This window comes from Leishmania panamensis, assembly GCF_000755165.1.
Source record: "Leishmania panamensis strain MHOM/PA/94/PSC-1 chromosome 35 sequence".
Classification (NCBI taxonomy): Eukaryota; Euglenozoa; class Kinetoplastea; order Trypanosomatida; family Trypanosomatidae; genus Leishmania; species Leishmania panamensis.
Genome location: NC_025882.1, coordinates 2,430,701 through 2,446,404, shown reverse-complemented (window position 1 = coordinate 2,446,404; position 15,704 = coordinate 2,430,701). Strand labels below are relative to the sequence as shown.

Genomic DNA, 15,704 nt, shown 5'->3' with positions numbered 1-15,704 from the left:
TCATGTGCACGCTAAGCAGGCAAGTATCACACATCAAGTGGAGTTCCTTATCTGTGCGAGGGATGGAAGGTCCAGCTTGGCGTCCAAGCATACCATTGCAGAGCACGCTTGCGACCAGTGGGGTAGAAAGTCAATCGTATCTCTCATGCCTCGCTCTTCTTTAGCTCTTCGTCCTTAACGCTACGACACCTGATTTCTTCTGGCCGGTGATTTATATCACTCAACTTCATTCCTCCTATCACAAATTTGGATGGACTAAGCAGGTATTCATATTCATCGCCCATTTCCTTCTCTGCTGCAGGACTATGGCTGCACTTCCGCAGTCCTACGAGACGCGGCTGGTGGCGGTGTCCGCCTCCAGCGTTAACCAGCAGCGCATTAACTACGGTAGTCGCGTGCTCTTGCCATCCAGCGTGCTGGATGACCTGTGCCGCATGACCATGGTGTATCCCCTCCAGTTTGAGATCATCACCCCGAGTAAGAAGCGTGTGTACGCAGCCGTTCTCGAGTTCAACGCGCAGGCAGGTTCGGTGGTGCTGCCGGACTGGATGTTCCAGCACCTGGGTCTTCGTGGCACAATGGTGGTAAAGGTGCAGAGCTGCAGTCTTCCGCCAGGATCCCTCGTGAAGCTCCGGCCGCATCAGAAGGCGCTTGTCATGTTCGAGAATCCGCGGAACCTGCTGGAGCTACGCCTTGCTCAGTATCCCGTGCTCACCAAGGGCACCACTATCGTGATTAGCTACGTGGATCGTGAGTTCCAACTCGACCTGGTGGAAATCATTGACATGAAGCAGCAGCTCGTAAATGGTATCCTAACGGTGCGTGCCGACGGTGCACCAGTGATGCTGAAGGTTGACTTTGAACGGCCGCTTGACATGCCACCGTCGCCGCTAGAGACGCCAATTTCTGCGGCCGCATCACCAACTGGCGCCAACGTTATTGGCGCGAGTAGTCCGACTGGTGTGCAGTTTCAACCCTTTAACTTCCGGCCGCCGAGTCTCACGGACGGTCCTAAAGTGCCTGCTGGGGCACAACCGCTGAACCACCAACCAGGTCAATCATACTCCTCGTTCACAGGAGTGAAAGGCAGCAGCTCCACCGCCGAGCAAGAGCACCCTGCCTTCACCGGCTCTGGCCGAACCGTGCGTGGAGTCCTGCTGTCTGAGAATCAGTCAAACGAAGTCTCAGCAGGACTTCCTGCTGCACCGCCGATTGCGCATCCCTCTCCGGAGGAGCTCCGTGCGATGCGACTGAAGGCCCTCGGTGGAGAAGGGCGCTCATGAAGTCCTCCTATTTATGTGTGTGTGTGCGCGCATTCTTGGGTCTGCATGTGTGACTTGGCAAAAGAAACTAGAATAGGCATGCGCATGTGTCTGTGTGTGTCGCCAGATCCTCCCTCCTCCATCCCCAACCAAACCATCTCTACCACCACTGGAAGCAAGAGCAAAGGAGATACAACGTTACTACCATTGTTCGTAAGTAGGCACATCCATTACTCCGCTAAATACTACGCTACGTGTCACAGTGGGTGTGCATCATGAGTGAAAGCGCGATCTTCAAGCACCCTCAGGCACTTAATCACAACCACCAACCCTCCACCCAAGGCTCAACCGCCCGCCCTCAATGATCCTTTCCACAACCTACTGACTCTCTCTGTCACCTTTCACATTTCCTCGGGACTTCCGCATGAGCAGATACCCCCCCCCCCAGACACACACACACGGACACAATATAAGCTGCTCCCTCGCACATTTCCTCACGCACGTTTTCCCACGTAAGTCCTATCTGTCCGTCCATACAATACGCTCAACCTCCAAATAGACAGCGAGATATAGAAATAAATTTTTCATTTTCGTTTCCGCGGCCGCCACAGCAGCGTACATTACAGCTGCTTCTCCACCTTCTTCGCTCCTCTTACCTCCTAGCGCGGCCGCACCTCGTACCCTTGAGAGAGACGTAGAGGAACGAGGACAGGCAAAGCACCATGGCCTCGAAGCTCCTCCGTGTGCTGGCGACCGCCCTGCTGGTCGCTGCGGCCGTGTCGGTCGACGCGCGCCTGGTGGTGCGCATGGTGCAGGTGGCACACCGCCACGGTGCCCGCAGTGCCCTCGTCGACGACAATGCGACGCAGATTTGCGGCACCGTGTATCCGTGCGGCGAGCTGACCGACGAGGGCGTCGAGATGGTCCGTGCGGTCGGCAAGTTTGCCCGCAGCCGCTACAACGACCCCTCACTTGTGGAGAGCCCTCTCTTCCCGTCCACGCGGTACAACTCCTCGGTCGTGTACACCCGCTCCACTGACACCCAGCGCACCATCCAGAGTGCGACCGCCTTCCTGCACGGCCTCTTCGAGGACGACTACTTCTTCCCGGTGGTGTACTCGCACAACATGACAACCGACACGCTGCTCAGCACCGACACGGTGCCGTCCGTGATGGGCCGTAGCTGGCTCGACAGCCCGGCGCTGTCCGCCACCCTCAACCCGGTGGTCGACGCGCACCTCACCTGGGACGCCATCCAGGCCGCCGCCAAGGACGCATGGATCGAGGGCCTGTGCGCGGACCCCAACGCCCGCGCCGACTGCGTCCTCAACCTGTACGACGTGGCCGCCGCATTCGAGGCTTCCGGCCGGCTTGACTCCACCAGCGATCTCAAGGCGGCGTATCCGGGCCTCGTCGAGGTGAACGCCGCCTGGTACAAGTATGTCTTTGGCTGGAACGGCACGGACAAGCTCGATCGCACTCAGGGCACGCCCTCGCAGAACCTTGCGCAGACGATGCTAGCCAACATGAACGCCCACCGCCTCTCGCCGTCGTACAAGCTGTTCGAGTACAGCGCTCACGACACAACGATCGCTCCCTTGGCGGTCACGTTCGGTGACCAGGGCAGCACGACGATGCGCCCGCCCTACGCGATTACCATCTTCGTGGAGCTTCTCCAGGACACCGAGGATGCCAACGGCTGGTACGTGCGCCTCATCCGCGGCAACCCCGTGAAGGCAGCCAACGGTATCTACGTCTTCCAGCAGAGCGGCATCGAGGTGCACTGCATGGACAGCGCTGGCAACATGGAGGTCGCCTCCACCGGCATCTGCCCGCTGGATAACTTCCGCCGCATGGTCGACTACTCACGCCCCACCGTGGAGGATGGCAACTGCGCCATGACGACGACTCAGTACAGCAACATGGGCTGCCCGCGCACCATCGCGGACAACGAGCCGGTGCCGTTGCTCTGCGAGGTTTACCGCCGGGTTTGCACAAACAAGGCTTGCCCGCCCGCCCACATCCTCTCGGCGGCCGACTACCAGTGCTACCCCACAGCCGAAACACAGGGGCCCAGCAGCAGCACGAACAGCAGCAGCGGCAGCAGCAGCACGAACAGCAGCGGCAGCAGCAGCAGCAGCGGCATCACGACTCCACCTGGCACCTCTGCCTTCCTGAGGCCCATGAATTTGAGGCCGCGCGTGCTCTCGCCGGAGAAGAGGCGCCGCATTGCCGCGGACATTCTCCACGGTGTGACCAACGGCGTTGCTGTCGGTGCGGCTGCTCCAGGAATACAACCGTCAAGGTTGAAGTTGTCGCTGGTAATGTATCCTGATGTTCTTCCTCTCTGCATGTGTGGCTGCAGATGAATACTGTGTGCAGTCTTCGGCGCTTCCGGGTGGCAGGGTAGGGATCTGCTCCGCATCTGGCTCTCTCTCTTTGCTCTCCCCCTCCCTTTCTTATCTCGTTCTCTCCTCTCTCCTATATCTAAGCTCCTCTGTTACTTTCCTGTAACCTCGCTCGCAGGCTGGGTATGCCTTCCTCATTAGTTTATTAATTTCTCTCTTTCTCTCCCTTTTGTCGTCTCTCTCCGGCACATTTGCCATTCCGATAAGAACTCCGTGGAAGCATCGGGAACGAGGAGAGCAACGGTGCATTAATGTAAGAAAGAAAAAAACAGGCTTACCCTGCCCTTTCTTGAGTGGGGCGAAGAACAAAAGGTGAGTGTCGTCGTTAAAATAGCGGTGCGCACGCGGCGCCTCTGGTTCTCTGGATGTGTATGTGCGTATGGGAGATCTGTGTAGTGGTGCTTTTCGTCTACTCGCTCACTCTCCTTGAAGCACGCCGTGGTGCGCGTATTCTCCGCTTTCATTTTTGTTTCACAGTTTTTGTTTCTCCCCTCCACCTCACGCTAGAGTTTTCTCGGGTACTTGTAGATGTACTCAGTTTCTGTGTGGGTGTGTGTGGGTGTGTGTTTCTCCTGTCTCTTCGGCCTTCATCTCTGCAGCGTGGCGTACCTATGATCGCTATCCTTGTCCTTGTCATGGTACCTTCGTCGAGGTGCTGAATGTGTTTTCTTCTTTTGGTATTCGTAGTCGATGCGCGACCACGTCGCGTACACCTCCCCTCTACGCCCCTCTGGGGCTATTGTGAATTGGAGAACAAGGACGAGACTGACAAGCTTTCAACATCGGCAATGTCTGCGGTGCTGAGATGCACTGTACAGACTACGGATTCGGCCACCGGTATTAAACACACGCCGACATCCCCCCCTTGCAACCTCACCGCACGATGTGACATGCTACGACAGGAGCTCCCTGGATTTTCCTCACCGTAGGGCACAGGACCCCCCCCCCCCGATACCACGCACGGAGGTGTTCTCCGTTGCCAGGGTGGTAAAGGGCAGGTGTAAATGGAGCAACTTCCTTCTGCGGCCAGTTCGGACTCAAGGCTGTGATGTCAGCGTGGAGGGGTAGTGACGAGTGAAGCAAGGAGAAGGAAAGCGACCCCGGCGACGTTTGTTCGTGTGTGTTTTTCTTCGTTACTACCTTATTTAAAAAACTCAAGCAAGTCGGAGAACGTTCGCCCTACCTTTGCTGTCCACCCCTTCCGCGCACGTGTGCTTTTTTTTCTTATTTGCCCCTTTTGTTTTCGTTCTGGGTGGGGCAAGGGGAGCTGTTTGCTGACCTCGAACATCTTCCAGCCCCCCCTCTCTCTGTCCCCCGGGTCTCCTCAGCCTCTGTCTTGTCTCCTATTTTTTTCGCTGTATTACGCCATTACTGAGCTGAAGGCGTTCTTTCCTCGTTTTTGTTCTTTGCGTGTTTTTTCGGCTGTTTCCCTCCAACGCTGGTTACCTCCGTACTTACTCTCTGTAGATGAGCTCTCTTTCTCACTTCTCTTCCACCACCACCCTCCATTCTTACCCCCTTGTCTACCCCGTTACTTTATTTCTCGCTCCTTTACCTCTGCCGCCCCCCGGCACATTCTGTTTGACCTTGCACTCAATTCTCAAGTGCGCGTCTTTGCGCTTACTCTTCGTCTTCCTCCTGTTTCGTGGTATTTTTCATGCAGGCACGGCGCCGTTGCCACCGCGTATCCAATTTCGCCATCAGTCACTATCGGTGTGGATGCGCCGAGGCGAGCGTGCTATGTCGTCGTGATCGTGGAGGTGGTTCGACAACAAAAGGTAACAAGTGTGAAACAGTGAAGCAAAGCGGGGTAAGACAAACCCACAAGATGCAGTGGGGGAACTCAAAAGGGATTTCACACCGTCATAGCGTACACCCACCCACTCATTGAGCGTACACACGTGTGTGTGGAGGGGGGGGGCGTGCGCCTATTATCACCCTCACGCCTGCGCGCTTGTAGGTGGAAGCATGTACGCGCATTTGAAGCGGCGTAAGGAGACTGAGTCCTCCACCTATTCTGCGTCGAAAGCTCCACATCCTTCTTGAATACACGCGTATCTGTGTGGCTCTTTCGTGAGTTGCGCAGCTTTTCGGCCGTACGGCGGTGTGCCGCTCTGTCAAGGGATCTTTTTGATTTTCGTCTTGCGTTGTGCTCCCCTCCCCTTCTATGTTTGGCCACCTTTTAGGGCATTCTCTCTCTCTGTTGGGTATACTATTTACCCCCTCTTACGTTCTTTTAGGTTTTCCTTGTACTTGAGTGACAGCCTGTGGGTGTATGTGTATGTCCACGTGTTGCGGTGTGGCAAGCCAGTGCACTCGATTCTGTAGAGGGAAAAAGGGAGAGAGACAAGGCGGCCTTGGCGCACTACACAGTCTCCCATAGGCACGGGCAATTGTTCGATGAAAGGCATCAGTGGGAACCAAACAGAAGCACTTGTGTAGCCGACCTACTTGAAGAAGACAGTACACGTTTCACCTCCCGAAGCGATTTCTTGTGATGCGCCACATCTCGCTCTCCGATCCCCTCAACACACACCTGCCTCTCTCACAGGCGCTCATACACGTGCGCACGACACTCCAGTTGAAACTCGGGGGGAGGCGCTAAAACAAGAGGAAAAAGGTGAGGGCTCTCCATACACGCTGCCTCTTGCTCTCCACGTTCTTACCCATTGCCTTGCTTTGAGTCCTTTGGTTTTTCTTGCGTGGAAACGTGAGTTCCGAGGAGGAAGGAAAACATGGGAGGGGGTGGCTGGCGACTGGAGAGGTGGGGAACTGTCGTCTACGCGGAAACCTCTTTTTTCTATTCTTTTGTTTTGTTTTTCGATTTCTGACCCTTCATCCCCCCCACACACACACACACACACTCGGCGCTGACAGCGACTGCGGTAGGCGGCAGCAGAGCGATGAGTTTGGTCCCAATTAAAGTGCAACCGCTGCCGGTGTGCCTGGCCGTGCTGTTGCACGTGCCGATCTGGGATGGGCACGTGTTCGCGGCTTTCGGTAAAGTAGTTTCGAGCTGATCTTCCTCACTCCCTTTTCTTTTGTGCAGGTCTCTCTCTCTCTCTTCTTTTCCCTTCCGTCCTTTTTCGGGTTGACTGCCCTCTTTATTCTCTGTTGGCGTTTTTTCTTCCTTTCGCTAGGCCGTGATGGTTCTTGGTCTATGTTATCTATGGTGTACGCACGACTGGTACTGCCAGCTTCTCAGCGCTCTTCCAGCCCCCTTCTCTCATTGGGTTCAAGTCCGTGCCAGGAGATGAACGTAGACAAAGTCACACAGAGTTCGGGGGAGTGGTGGAATGGAGAAGGATAAAGAGAGCGTGGGGGAAGAAATGAGAGGTAAAGAGAAACGGCGTCGCTGATTGGGCGCGCACGGACTCCGCAGTGTTGTGTGGCGTACCTCAACACACTTGCTGGCGTTCTCTTGCAACTCCACGGGCACCTCCTTCTCTCTTCCCTCCTGCATCTACCCCCCCCCCTCCCTCTGCCGAACGTCTTGGCACCGTCAGCACGGTCCGTTGTGATTATGCTGACAGAACAGCTCAAGACAAAGGACATGAGGGGGGCACTTTTCTACTCCGACTCGTCTCGGAGCCTACAGTGTCTTTTTTCTGCAGTTCAACGGCCTAGAGGGAAGGAGGCCGCAAGAATGTTTTCTGTTCGCATTCCTGTCGTGTGCAGTGATCGAGAATGGCGTGGATCGGCGAAGAGAAGGGGGTGAAGAAGGCACGAGCACGGAAAAAAAAAGAGGGAAGAAGGACAAGTAGAGGGGTTGGGGTCGACTAGAGATTGAGGGGAGAGGGTGATGGAGGGGGAATGAAAGGGCCAGTAGACATCCAGCAACAGCATTTGGCAAATGGGACGGAGAGGGGTGTGGAGTGGAGGCGACGAAGGGAAAACGGTCAAACCAAAAGAGACAAAGTCGATCACACTCTCACCCTACTTCTTCCCGCTGCTGCTGTTTGTTTTCTTTTGCGCATGTGTCAAGGACGATGGCGTTGCGAGTGTCCTTCTGTTCAGCCTTTTTAAACGAAGCGGAAGACGCGCGATGTTTTCGTATGATCCCTCTTGAGCGCTTTTGTTTGTATGTGGGATATCACCCTTTCCTCTCCTCTCTGCCTGGGTGTGTCTGTGCGCCACCACCAAAAGCCCGCCACTCGTCCACCTCCTCTCTTTTTCTCGCTCACTGCCCCTCAAGCGCTGTTGTTCATTGGCTACTCTCCTACTCTGTGTATCACCCCTTCGCTCTCCGTGAACCTCATCTCCTTTCTTCACCCCACTCCCCGATTCTTCTCTCTCGCGGTCCCTTCTTCCCCTCTTGCTCTTCCTGTGGGCCGAACTGAGGGACAGCGATGCAGCATCTCAGGGTGTGCCTGCACGTTTGCAGCTCCTTCCGAGAACGTGTGTGTGTGTGTGTTTATGTCGCCCCCTCGTTTGCTTGAAACGTCGCTTGCCATGTGCCGGAATGTACAAGGGACGAGGGGTAGTTTGGGGGAAGAAGGAAGGAAAGGACGCCGTGTAACTGCACACTGCACCAGCACTACCACACCCCAGCAGAACGAAGAAGAACAGGAGAAACGATAGTGTGTCACTAACATACGTGCACGGCTAAGCAGAGGGGTGACGCCTAAAGGCGAAAAAAAGACATGGTGATCGTATGGTGGGTCACCACAGTAAAAAAAAAGAAGCGCACGTAAACCTAACGCAGGAACAGCCATCGACCCCTATCACGACAAAGGGGCGGCTGCAGAGAAGACGGAGCCCACGCGCTTCGAGGAAGTGTTTCGGCCAGTGCTCTTACAAAGAAAGCTCCTAGTCCTTTTCCTCAGTCTCTCTCTCTTGTACGAAATGCGCAAGGCGTGACGCTCCCACGTGCATGACGGTAGGTGCGAGGCAGACAGGATCTCAGAAGAGAGCGCTCTTTTGCCTGAGGGAATGCTTAACGAATGCGTGGCCTTCTCCTGTGTGTCTGGTTGCTACCATCTCACTTCTCTGTCTTCCATCGGCACCCCCTTTTTCTTTGCCTCTCACATCAATGCCTCTCGCTCGGGCGCGCGATCTTTTGTCTGGTCGTTTCACCTGTACGCCAGCGTCCGACGTTGGTTGAGGAAGTGCTAGCTAATAAACGAAAAGGCAAGGAGAACGATACACCGTGTGCAGCACTTGACCTCCCACGACTGTGTGTGTGTGTGCATTTATTGCCCATTTTTTCTGTCTACTCTTCTCGTTTTTTTTTTTGCCTCCCTTGTGGGTGGGTATGCAGAGAAAAGGCATAGCGTACGCGCGTGAATTGTCGCGCCTCAATACGCTATAGAACCCGAATCGAAGCCTACAATTTTGGCCTCTCTACGCTTACCTCTTTCCCCCTTTCCCCATCTCTCTTGCAGCCCTCTCATCACTGCCACTATGACCTCCTATGGCCTCGACGGCGAGGTTGAGCAGCGCTACCGCATTCTCCGCCACATTGGCAGCGGCGCTTACGGGGTAGTGTGGTGTGCCCTCGACCACCTTACTGGCAAACTCGTAGCCCTCAAAAAGGTCTACGACGCCTTTGGCAACGTTCAAGACGCTCAGCGCACCTATCGGGAAGTCATGCTACTGCAGCAGCTGCGACACAACCCCTTTGTTGTCGGCATCCTCAACGTGATTCGTGCGGCTAACGACATTGACCTGTACCTCGTCTTTGAGCTGATAGAGACAGACCTCACGGCGATTATCCGTAAAAACCTTCTGCAGCGCGATCACAAGCGCTTCCTCACCTATCAGCTACTTCGCACCGTGGCGCAGCTCCACGCACAAAACGTCATTCACCGGGACTTGAAGCCGGCCAACGTATTTGTGAGCAGCGACTGCTCCATCAAACTCGGAGACTTTGGCTTGGCCCGCACATTTCGCAGCGGCTTCGACAACGAGCAGGAGTTTCTGGACCTGACGGACTACATCGCAACCCGGTGGTACCGGTCACCGGAGATCTTAGTGAAGTCGCGCGCGTACTCCACAGCGATGGACATGTGGGCCATCGGATGTGTGATTGGGGAGATGCTGCTGGGCCACCCGCTCTTTGAGGGCCGCAACACGCTGGATCAACTCCGCCTAATCGTCGAGGCCATCGGCGTGCCGAGCGATGCAGACGTGCGCAGCATCCACTCGCCCGAGCTCGAAACGCTCATCAACTCCCTTCCGACCCCGCTGAGCTTCTCTCCACTTGTGGGGAACAAGAGCCTGAAGGATAGCGAGGCGACAGACTTGATGATGAAGCTCCTTGTCTTCAACCCGCGGAGGCGACTCTCCGCGGTGGAGGCGCTGCAGCACCCCTACGTCGCCCCGTTTGTGCAACCTGGTGAACTGGAGAGGATCGAAGGCCTCGATCCACTCGTTCTGCCCCTCGTAGATGAAAAGATTTACACCAAGGAGGAGTACAAGGCAACTCTGTACAACGAGATTAGCATGCACTACCGCCACCACATAACAGATGTGTATTAGCGGCGGGTTGGAGCTGACGGAGGGGTACACCGTGAACCTGATCGAAGAAGCTCGAGCTACGCGGCGGCTCGCAGCCCCGCTCCTACGTCAAAAAGGGGGCCATGTGGTCGTGCTCCTTTTTCCTCCCCCCTCCCTCGCCCGCCCGCCCTGTACCTCTCTCGTGGAGTGATGGTGAGAAGAGAGGTGCGACTCCCCGCGACACCTCTATAGCATCCGCACGCGGCGGTGGTTGTGGTCCCACCGTTATCGTTTATCTTCTGTGTCTCTTTCGTCTTCTCGAGCTCATATCTGTTCTCCTTGTCCCCACCCCATTTTTTCGTTTTTCATCCGTACGAGTTGCCCCTTTTCCTTTGCCCTTTCCTCTCTCTTCCTCCTCGCTGTTGTTGTTGCACCCGCGCGTGGTTGTGATTGCGGGGGATGCCCCTCCTGCCTTCCCTCCCTCTGCGCCTCATCAGCCTGACGAGGGAAGGAGAATCGATAAGAATGCGGAGATCGGATCTTCCGTTGGGTGTGTCTGCATGCAGGCATTAGAAGAGTTCTCATTGGTGTTTTCCTGCACCGCTCTCTCTTCGCGCAGGTGTGCGACTGGCCTTGTACTGTGTGTCTTTGCTCGTCCAGCCCCTCTCCGCTGCTTAGTGACCTGTTCCATGTTTGAGGCTGGCGTCTGCTGTGCGGTGGTGCGCTCTTAGTGCCTCTTAGCGTACCCCCCTCCTCCCCCGCTCTTCTCTCTTTTTTGCGCCCATGGACAACGTGAGGGCGTGTGTGTGTGTGTGTGTGTGTGTGTGGAAACGCGCATGCGTATTGATAGTGGAGCGTGGGGATGTCTTTTTTGAAGGGCGCCTCCCTTTTGTCTTGCAAGGCAGCGTCACAAGAAAAGAGAGCATCCTCTTGAACGTGCCTCTCGATACCAGCACACCTGTTGTGGCTTGGCCCACTGTGCCGCACTTCTGACCACTGTGTTGCCAGGCAACAGACTGTGCTTCTTCGCTATGGCAAATGGATCACATTGACTCCAATATGAAAGCTTGTCAGGGAACCGACGAGGGCGGCACAGATGCGGCTGCTTCAACGCTTTTTTGATTTACAGTACCCGCTGACGTCGTCGATGTCAGGTGCTCCAAGAGGCATTTCTCCGAAGCTCCATCCCTGCAGTCTCATGGTTCCCTCTGCCTTCTTTAGTCATTCAAGCCCACCGACTCTCTCGACAGGAACAAGCAGCACCTGCTTCCTACAACAGCGTAGACTTCATAATAAACCGTGGCGAGCGGGACTGATCACCGTCTTGTAGTCTCTGAGTGAGTGTGTGTGTGTGTGTCTTTGCGGAACGTTTTCGAGCTCCTGGTTGTGCAGCCAGCTACGATCTACATCAGTAGAGAGGAAAGGTCCGATAGCACGCACGTATACCCCACACTTACACCGGCACATGCACACCCACGCACCTCCGTGAATCAAGACCCATATGTAGATCAATTCAGCATTTACTGGACACGAGGCCAACTAAACCTTTGCACCATCACGTATCTTTTATCGTACAAAGGCTATGGGCTCCGCGCAACAGCCCTCGCTGCCCTACGATGCAACGGTGTAAATGCGGCGTCAGCAGCACAACGTCCGGCGCTGCCACCCACCATAGTCTGCTGGAGATGTTTCTGCGAGAGCGGCTCGAGAACTGGGATAGGGAGGCCGCTGAAGCCATTGTGGCGTGGGGCCGAGTGGGTGGCATGTGCTCGTCTGAGTATCAGTCGCAGCTACGCAAGGCGCAAGCGACGTTGCGTGAGACGCACAAAGAGGAAAAGCGGCGCGAGGCGTCGGTGTTTCAAGCAGGTGATGGTTTTCGGACTGATAGATATCGGCGCCTGCGAGATCGCCTCGCTACTGAATTCTGGACTCATACGCAGGTAAAGCTGGATGCCACTCCACAGCAGCGTGACCGGCAGCTTCGGACCCAGGCGCAGCCGCAAGCGAACGGGCAGACCCCTGTCAGCCGCTCCCCTACGCCCCAACTCACCCCACCGTCGTGCTCTAGGCAACTACTGCGTGCCTTGAAAGACTCATCGACCTCCGCGTCGTCTCAGCTGACAACTGCACGGGCCCATCACATGTCCCCCACACCAGCACTTCGCACGAGTCCGCCCTGCAGTTCCAGAGGCGCCAGCGGAGGCGACGTCGCACAGCGCGGGGCACCGCGCGCGCACAAGTCAGAGGCGGAGGCAAGTAACGGCGTGGAAAGCGAGAGGCACACAAAGCCCACCGTGCCTCTGAATGAGCATGACAACGTTGCACTGCCCGGCGCCGGAAGTGATGGCAGCAGCAGGCTGCTCCTCTCAGCGGCAGGCGAGCGTGAAGTCAGTGCTGCAGCCTCAACCCCAGCAGAGACCCCGCCGAAGATCGACAGTTTTCTTTCTGAGACCTTCGTTGTGCGGCGGCTAAGTACGCACAGTCACCTCTCCCCTTCATTAGTCGAGTTCAAACACACAGTTCAGCGCAGTCATATAATGCTGGACAGCTCGCGGCCAGTCGCGCCACCTCCGCCACAGCCGGCTCACCAAATTGGTCACCGCTGGCCTGCAGCTGCCTCCGATGTGGCGCGAGAGGACTCTGCCGGTGACAAGGGAAGTACGCCGCCATCTGTTTCTCCGGGCGACCCGTCGCTGCCGCATCACTCGCGTGCGAAGCCGCCTGAGTCGCACCGACGACGTAGCGCCCGAGAGCGATGCGTCAACAGCTCTGCGCGCACGGAGCGGTCTCGCGGTGAACCGGATGCAGACGCACAGGAGGGCACACCAAGTGCTTTGTCGCATATCATTTCCTTCAAAAGGGGTTCGCACACAGATGACCTCCGTTCCGTCTCTTCGGCAGAGTCCTACCTGGATCACGGCGACCACGACGGCCGGTGAGTCCTGAGCCGGTTTTCTCATTCTCTCTGTGCTCATAGTCTCGCTCTCTCCTCCACACAGATCCCTCTGCGCTATGGATGGTGGGTTTTGATGGTTGCCGTTACGTTGTTTCGATGGTCTGCTGAAGTGCATCATGGAGGTGAGAGACAAACGCCGGCAAGAGAGCCGAGGATGAATGCGTGTGTACCCTTGACACGGTGTTCATGTCCATCTCTCAGTGCACGGCACAGAAGGTGTCTCAGCGTTGTCACCGGCAGCACAACTAGGGAGAATCCTGTGCTAAGACGCATCTTTGCGGTCGCTTCTTTTACCCCCTACCACAGACCCCTCTTCTGCCTTGATGGGTATCTTTCTCTCTCTCTCTGTGCTACTCCGGTGCCCACTTACTTCCCTCACAGAGAGAGAAAAGGGGGTAGGCTGCGCACGCCGGCATCACACTTGCGCCGACTTGTGCACTGCACACCACCACGTTGTCCTCCCCTTACCATCTCCCCATACAACCCGGCTTTCTCTTGTTTTCCTGCCTCTTGCTCTCGCATACCCCGTCTGCCCTCCCGATTGCTGGGCCCGTTTGTCCCTTCCTCTGTGGGTCCGTGTCGGTGATCCCTGCCCCCACAAGTGGCAGCGCCATCTCTATTGTCTCTAGGCAGCCACAGAAGGAAGCCTCTGCAGCACAACACAGCAACGGCAAGTAGCACGGGAAGAGCGACTCATTTCTTTCCTTCTACCCTCCCGCTCCTCACGGAACTGCGCTGACTTGATCTGCGTATGCGCGTGCGTGCACGTGGGTGAGGAGATGTGAGCACAGTGTCGCAGGGGTGCCGCACCCCGACCCCCCTCCCTTTACATTGCTCTGGCCTGTTTAGCGTATGTCTTTCGCCACTTTCTCCTTGAAGCGTGGTTTGCTTTTTGCTTCTTTGATATACCATGCGCTTGCGTTCTCATCTTGCGCGTGCTTTCTCTCTTGACAATCCTTCTCTCTTGCCGGTTTCATTGCTGGTGGGTGCGTGTCTGCGTTGCCCCAAGGGGGTGCAGTTTTGTGTCTTCTCCTTTGCACTTGTGCATTTGCCACCGTTTGTTTGCATCGGCCGCTTCTCTCTGGCTCTGCCTCTCCCGCCCCCTTCGTACCACCGCGTATCCCCTTTTGTTTTTGGCTGTGGCGTGGCCGTTGCACTGGTTTTTGTCCTTCATTTCCTTCTCTCTACCGGATGGCATCACCACCCCTCCCCTCACTTTCTCTCACGCATCTTGCTACTACCATCGGCGATCATTTTCCTCTAACTGGGTGGGGTGGTGGTCTGTGGCGAACACAGGCAACCACTTTCAGAAGCATCGCGCCGCTTTTGCTGGAGCTGTCATTCATACCCATCTAACCCTTTCCATCGTCCGGTTGCATTGCCCTTTTCTGTGTGTGCTCGGTGATGTGGGTGTGGTCTTCAAAGTACTCTTTCACCCACGCAGAGCGCATGTAGCGCCTGTGCATTGGCCTCTGGCTCATGTGCTTCGACAAAGACATGTCCTTGTTGGTCATCGAAACTCATTCCTACCTGCAGGTGGACTGCCAGAAAGGCACGCCGATGGTTGTTTCCTTCCCTCTGCAGGTCATAACCTCTGCTCTGTCGTCCCTTGTATCATCAACGACCATCTCGTGGCGCCTTGCTGGCTGCCTGGAGAATCTGCTCGGCAGCGCAGTGAAGGTAGCCCTGCAGGACAGGCCTTATACTTCACCCTGCCATCCCCACGCATCTGCATGCAGCTGGCGGCGGCAACCGAGTATCCGCTGCTGCTAACGAGGGAGAGCATGTACTACACCATGGACCGCCCTTCTCGACACGTCCCCTTTGCAGGGTCCCCATCCTTGTCGGCCTGGCCATCTCGCCATGGCGCAGTCACCCGTTCCGCGCAGCCTCCCAAGGTAGCCGCAGTGCATCAGCGTGGTGCGTTCATTTGTGACTTCGGAGATGAGAAGCTGGGCATTGCCATGAATAGCCTACGCGCATTACTATCTGTGGAGGATGTGGGGCCGCGCCCCGCTCTTGTCTAATACATACCTAGCACCCCTTGAAACCCAGTTGAAGTAGTGCTTGCCCTCTTTGGCCAAGCACATAGTGCCTGTGCAAATGCATGCGTGACAGTCTGCGTGTGTGTGTGTGTGGGGGGGAGAGAGCATTAGTCCAGCTGCGCTTGACGTTCTCTTTTTCCTCTTAGCTGTGTTTTCTCACGTGCTTCTTGTGCACCCCCCCCCCCCCACCGCACTCCGTGTGACTAACTTTGCACAGCTGTGGACGACAGATGCCACTTTGAGCTGTGCAGCTCGCTGTTGCAATGGCTTATCCTTTGCACGACACCGTGTTTTCCCGCTGATGCCTCTACCGCCACCGCTGTTCGGAACTCTGGCGAATACAAGTGGCAGCACTTTCTGCGCGTTCGCAGTTACCATTCTGTGAATCGCGGCGCGACCCTAACGATATTCCTCTCCCCTTTTCTCCGCACGTTTCCACCTCAGCCTCTCCTTCCCACACGTCCCGCGCATCACTCGCTGCCGAAAGAACACAGGTGCGCCCCCAACCCTTCGGCGTCCTCCAGAAATCATCCTTCCCCTGTTCATCTCTTTTTCTGCCAGCATCAGCTGCTCTCCCACTTGCAGTTTTACTCCT

At 56.2% G+C, this 15,704-nt stretch overlaps 4 protein-coding genes across 4 annotated transcripts; all 4 read left to right on the top strand.

Moving 5' to 3' along the window:
- Window positions 1-305: 305 nt before the first annotated feature.
- Window positions 306-1,283, top strand: LPMP_356660 (ubiquitin fusion degradation protein, putative; the record flags this gene model as incomplete). Its single annotated transcript, XM_010705292.1, has 1 exon — window positions 306-1,283. The coding sequence occupies one exon, from the start codon at window positions 306-308 to the stop codon at window positions 1,281-1,283; it is 978 nt and encodes a 325-aa protein (XP_010703594.1).
- A 701-nt stretch (window positions 1,284-1,984) lies between these two features.
- Window positions 1,985-3,631, top strand: LPMP_356650 (histidine secretory acid phosphatase, putative; the record flags this gene model as incomplete). The annotated part of the gene is made up of 1 exon (XM_010705291.1): window positions 1,985-3,631. One exon carries the CDS (start codon window positions 1,985-1,987, stop codon window positions 3,629-3,631), a length of 1,647 nt encoding a protein of 548 aa, XP_010703593.1.
- Window positions 3,632-9,073: 5,442 nt separating this feature from the next.
- Window positions 9,074-10,150, top strand: MPK1 (mitogen activated protein kinase, putative; the record flags this gene model as incomplete). Its single annotated transcript, XM_010705290.1, has 1 exon — window positions 9,074-10,150. The coding sequence occupies one exon, from the start codon at window positions 9,074-9,076 to the stop codon at window positions 10,148-10,150; it is 1,077 nt and encodes a 358-aa protein (XP_010703592.1).
- A 1,574-nt stretch (window positions 10,151-11,724) lies between these two features.
- On the top strand, window positions 11,725-13,047 carry LPMP_356630 (hypothetical protein; the record flags this gene model as incomplete). The annotated part of the gene is made up of 1 exon (XM_010705289.1): window positions 11,725-13,047. The coding sequence occupies one exon, from the start codon at window positions 11,725-11,727 to the stop codon at window positions 13,045-13,047; it is 1,323 nt and encodes a 440-aa protein (XP_010703591.1).
- Window positions 13,048-15,704: the final 2,657 nt, after the last annotated feature.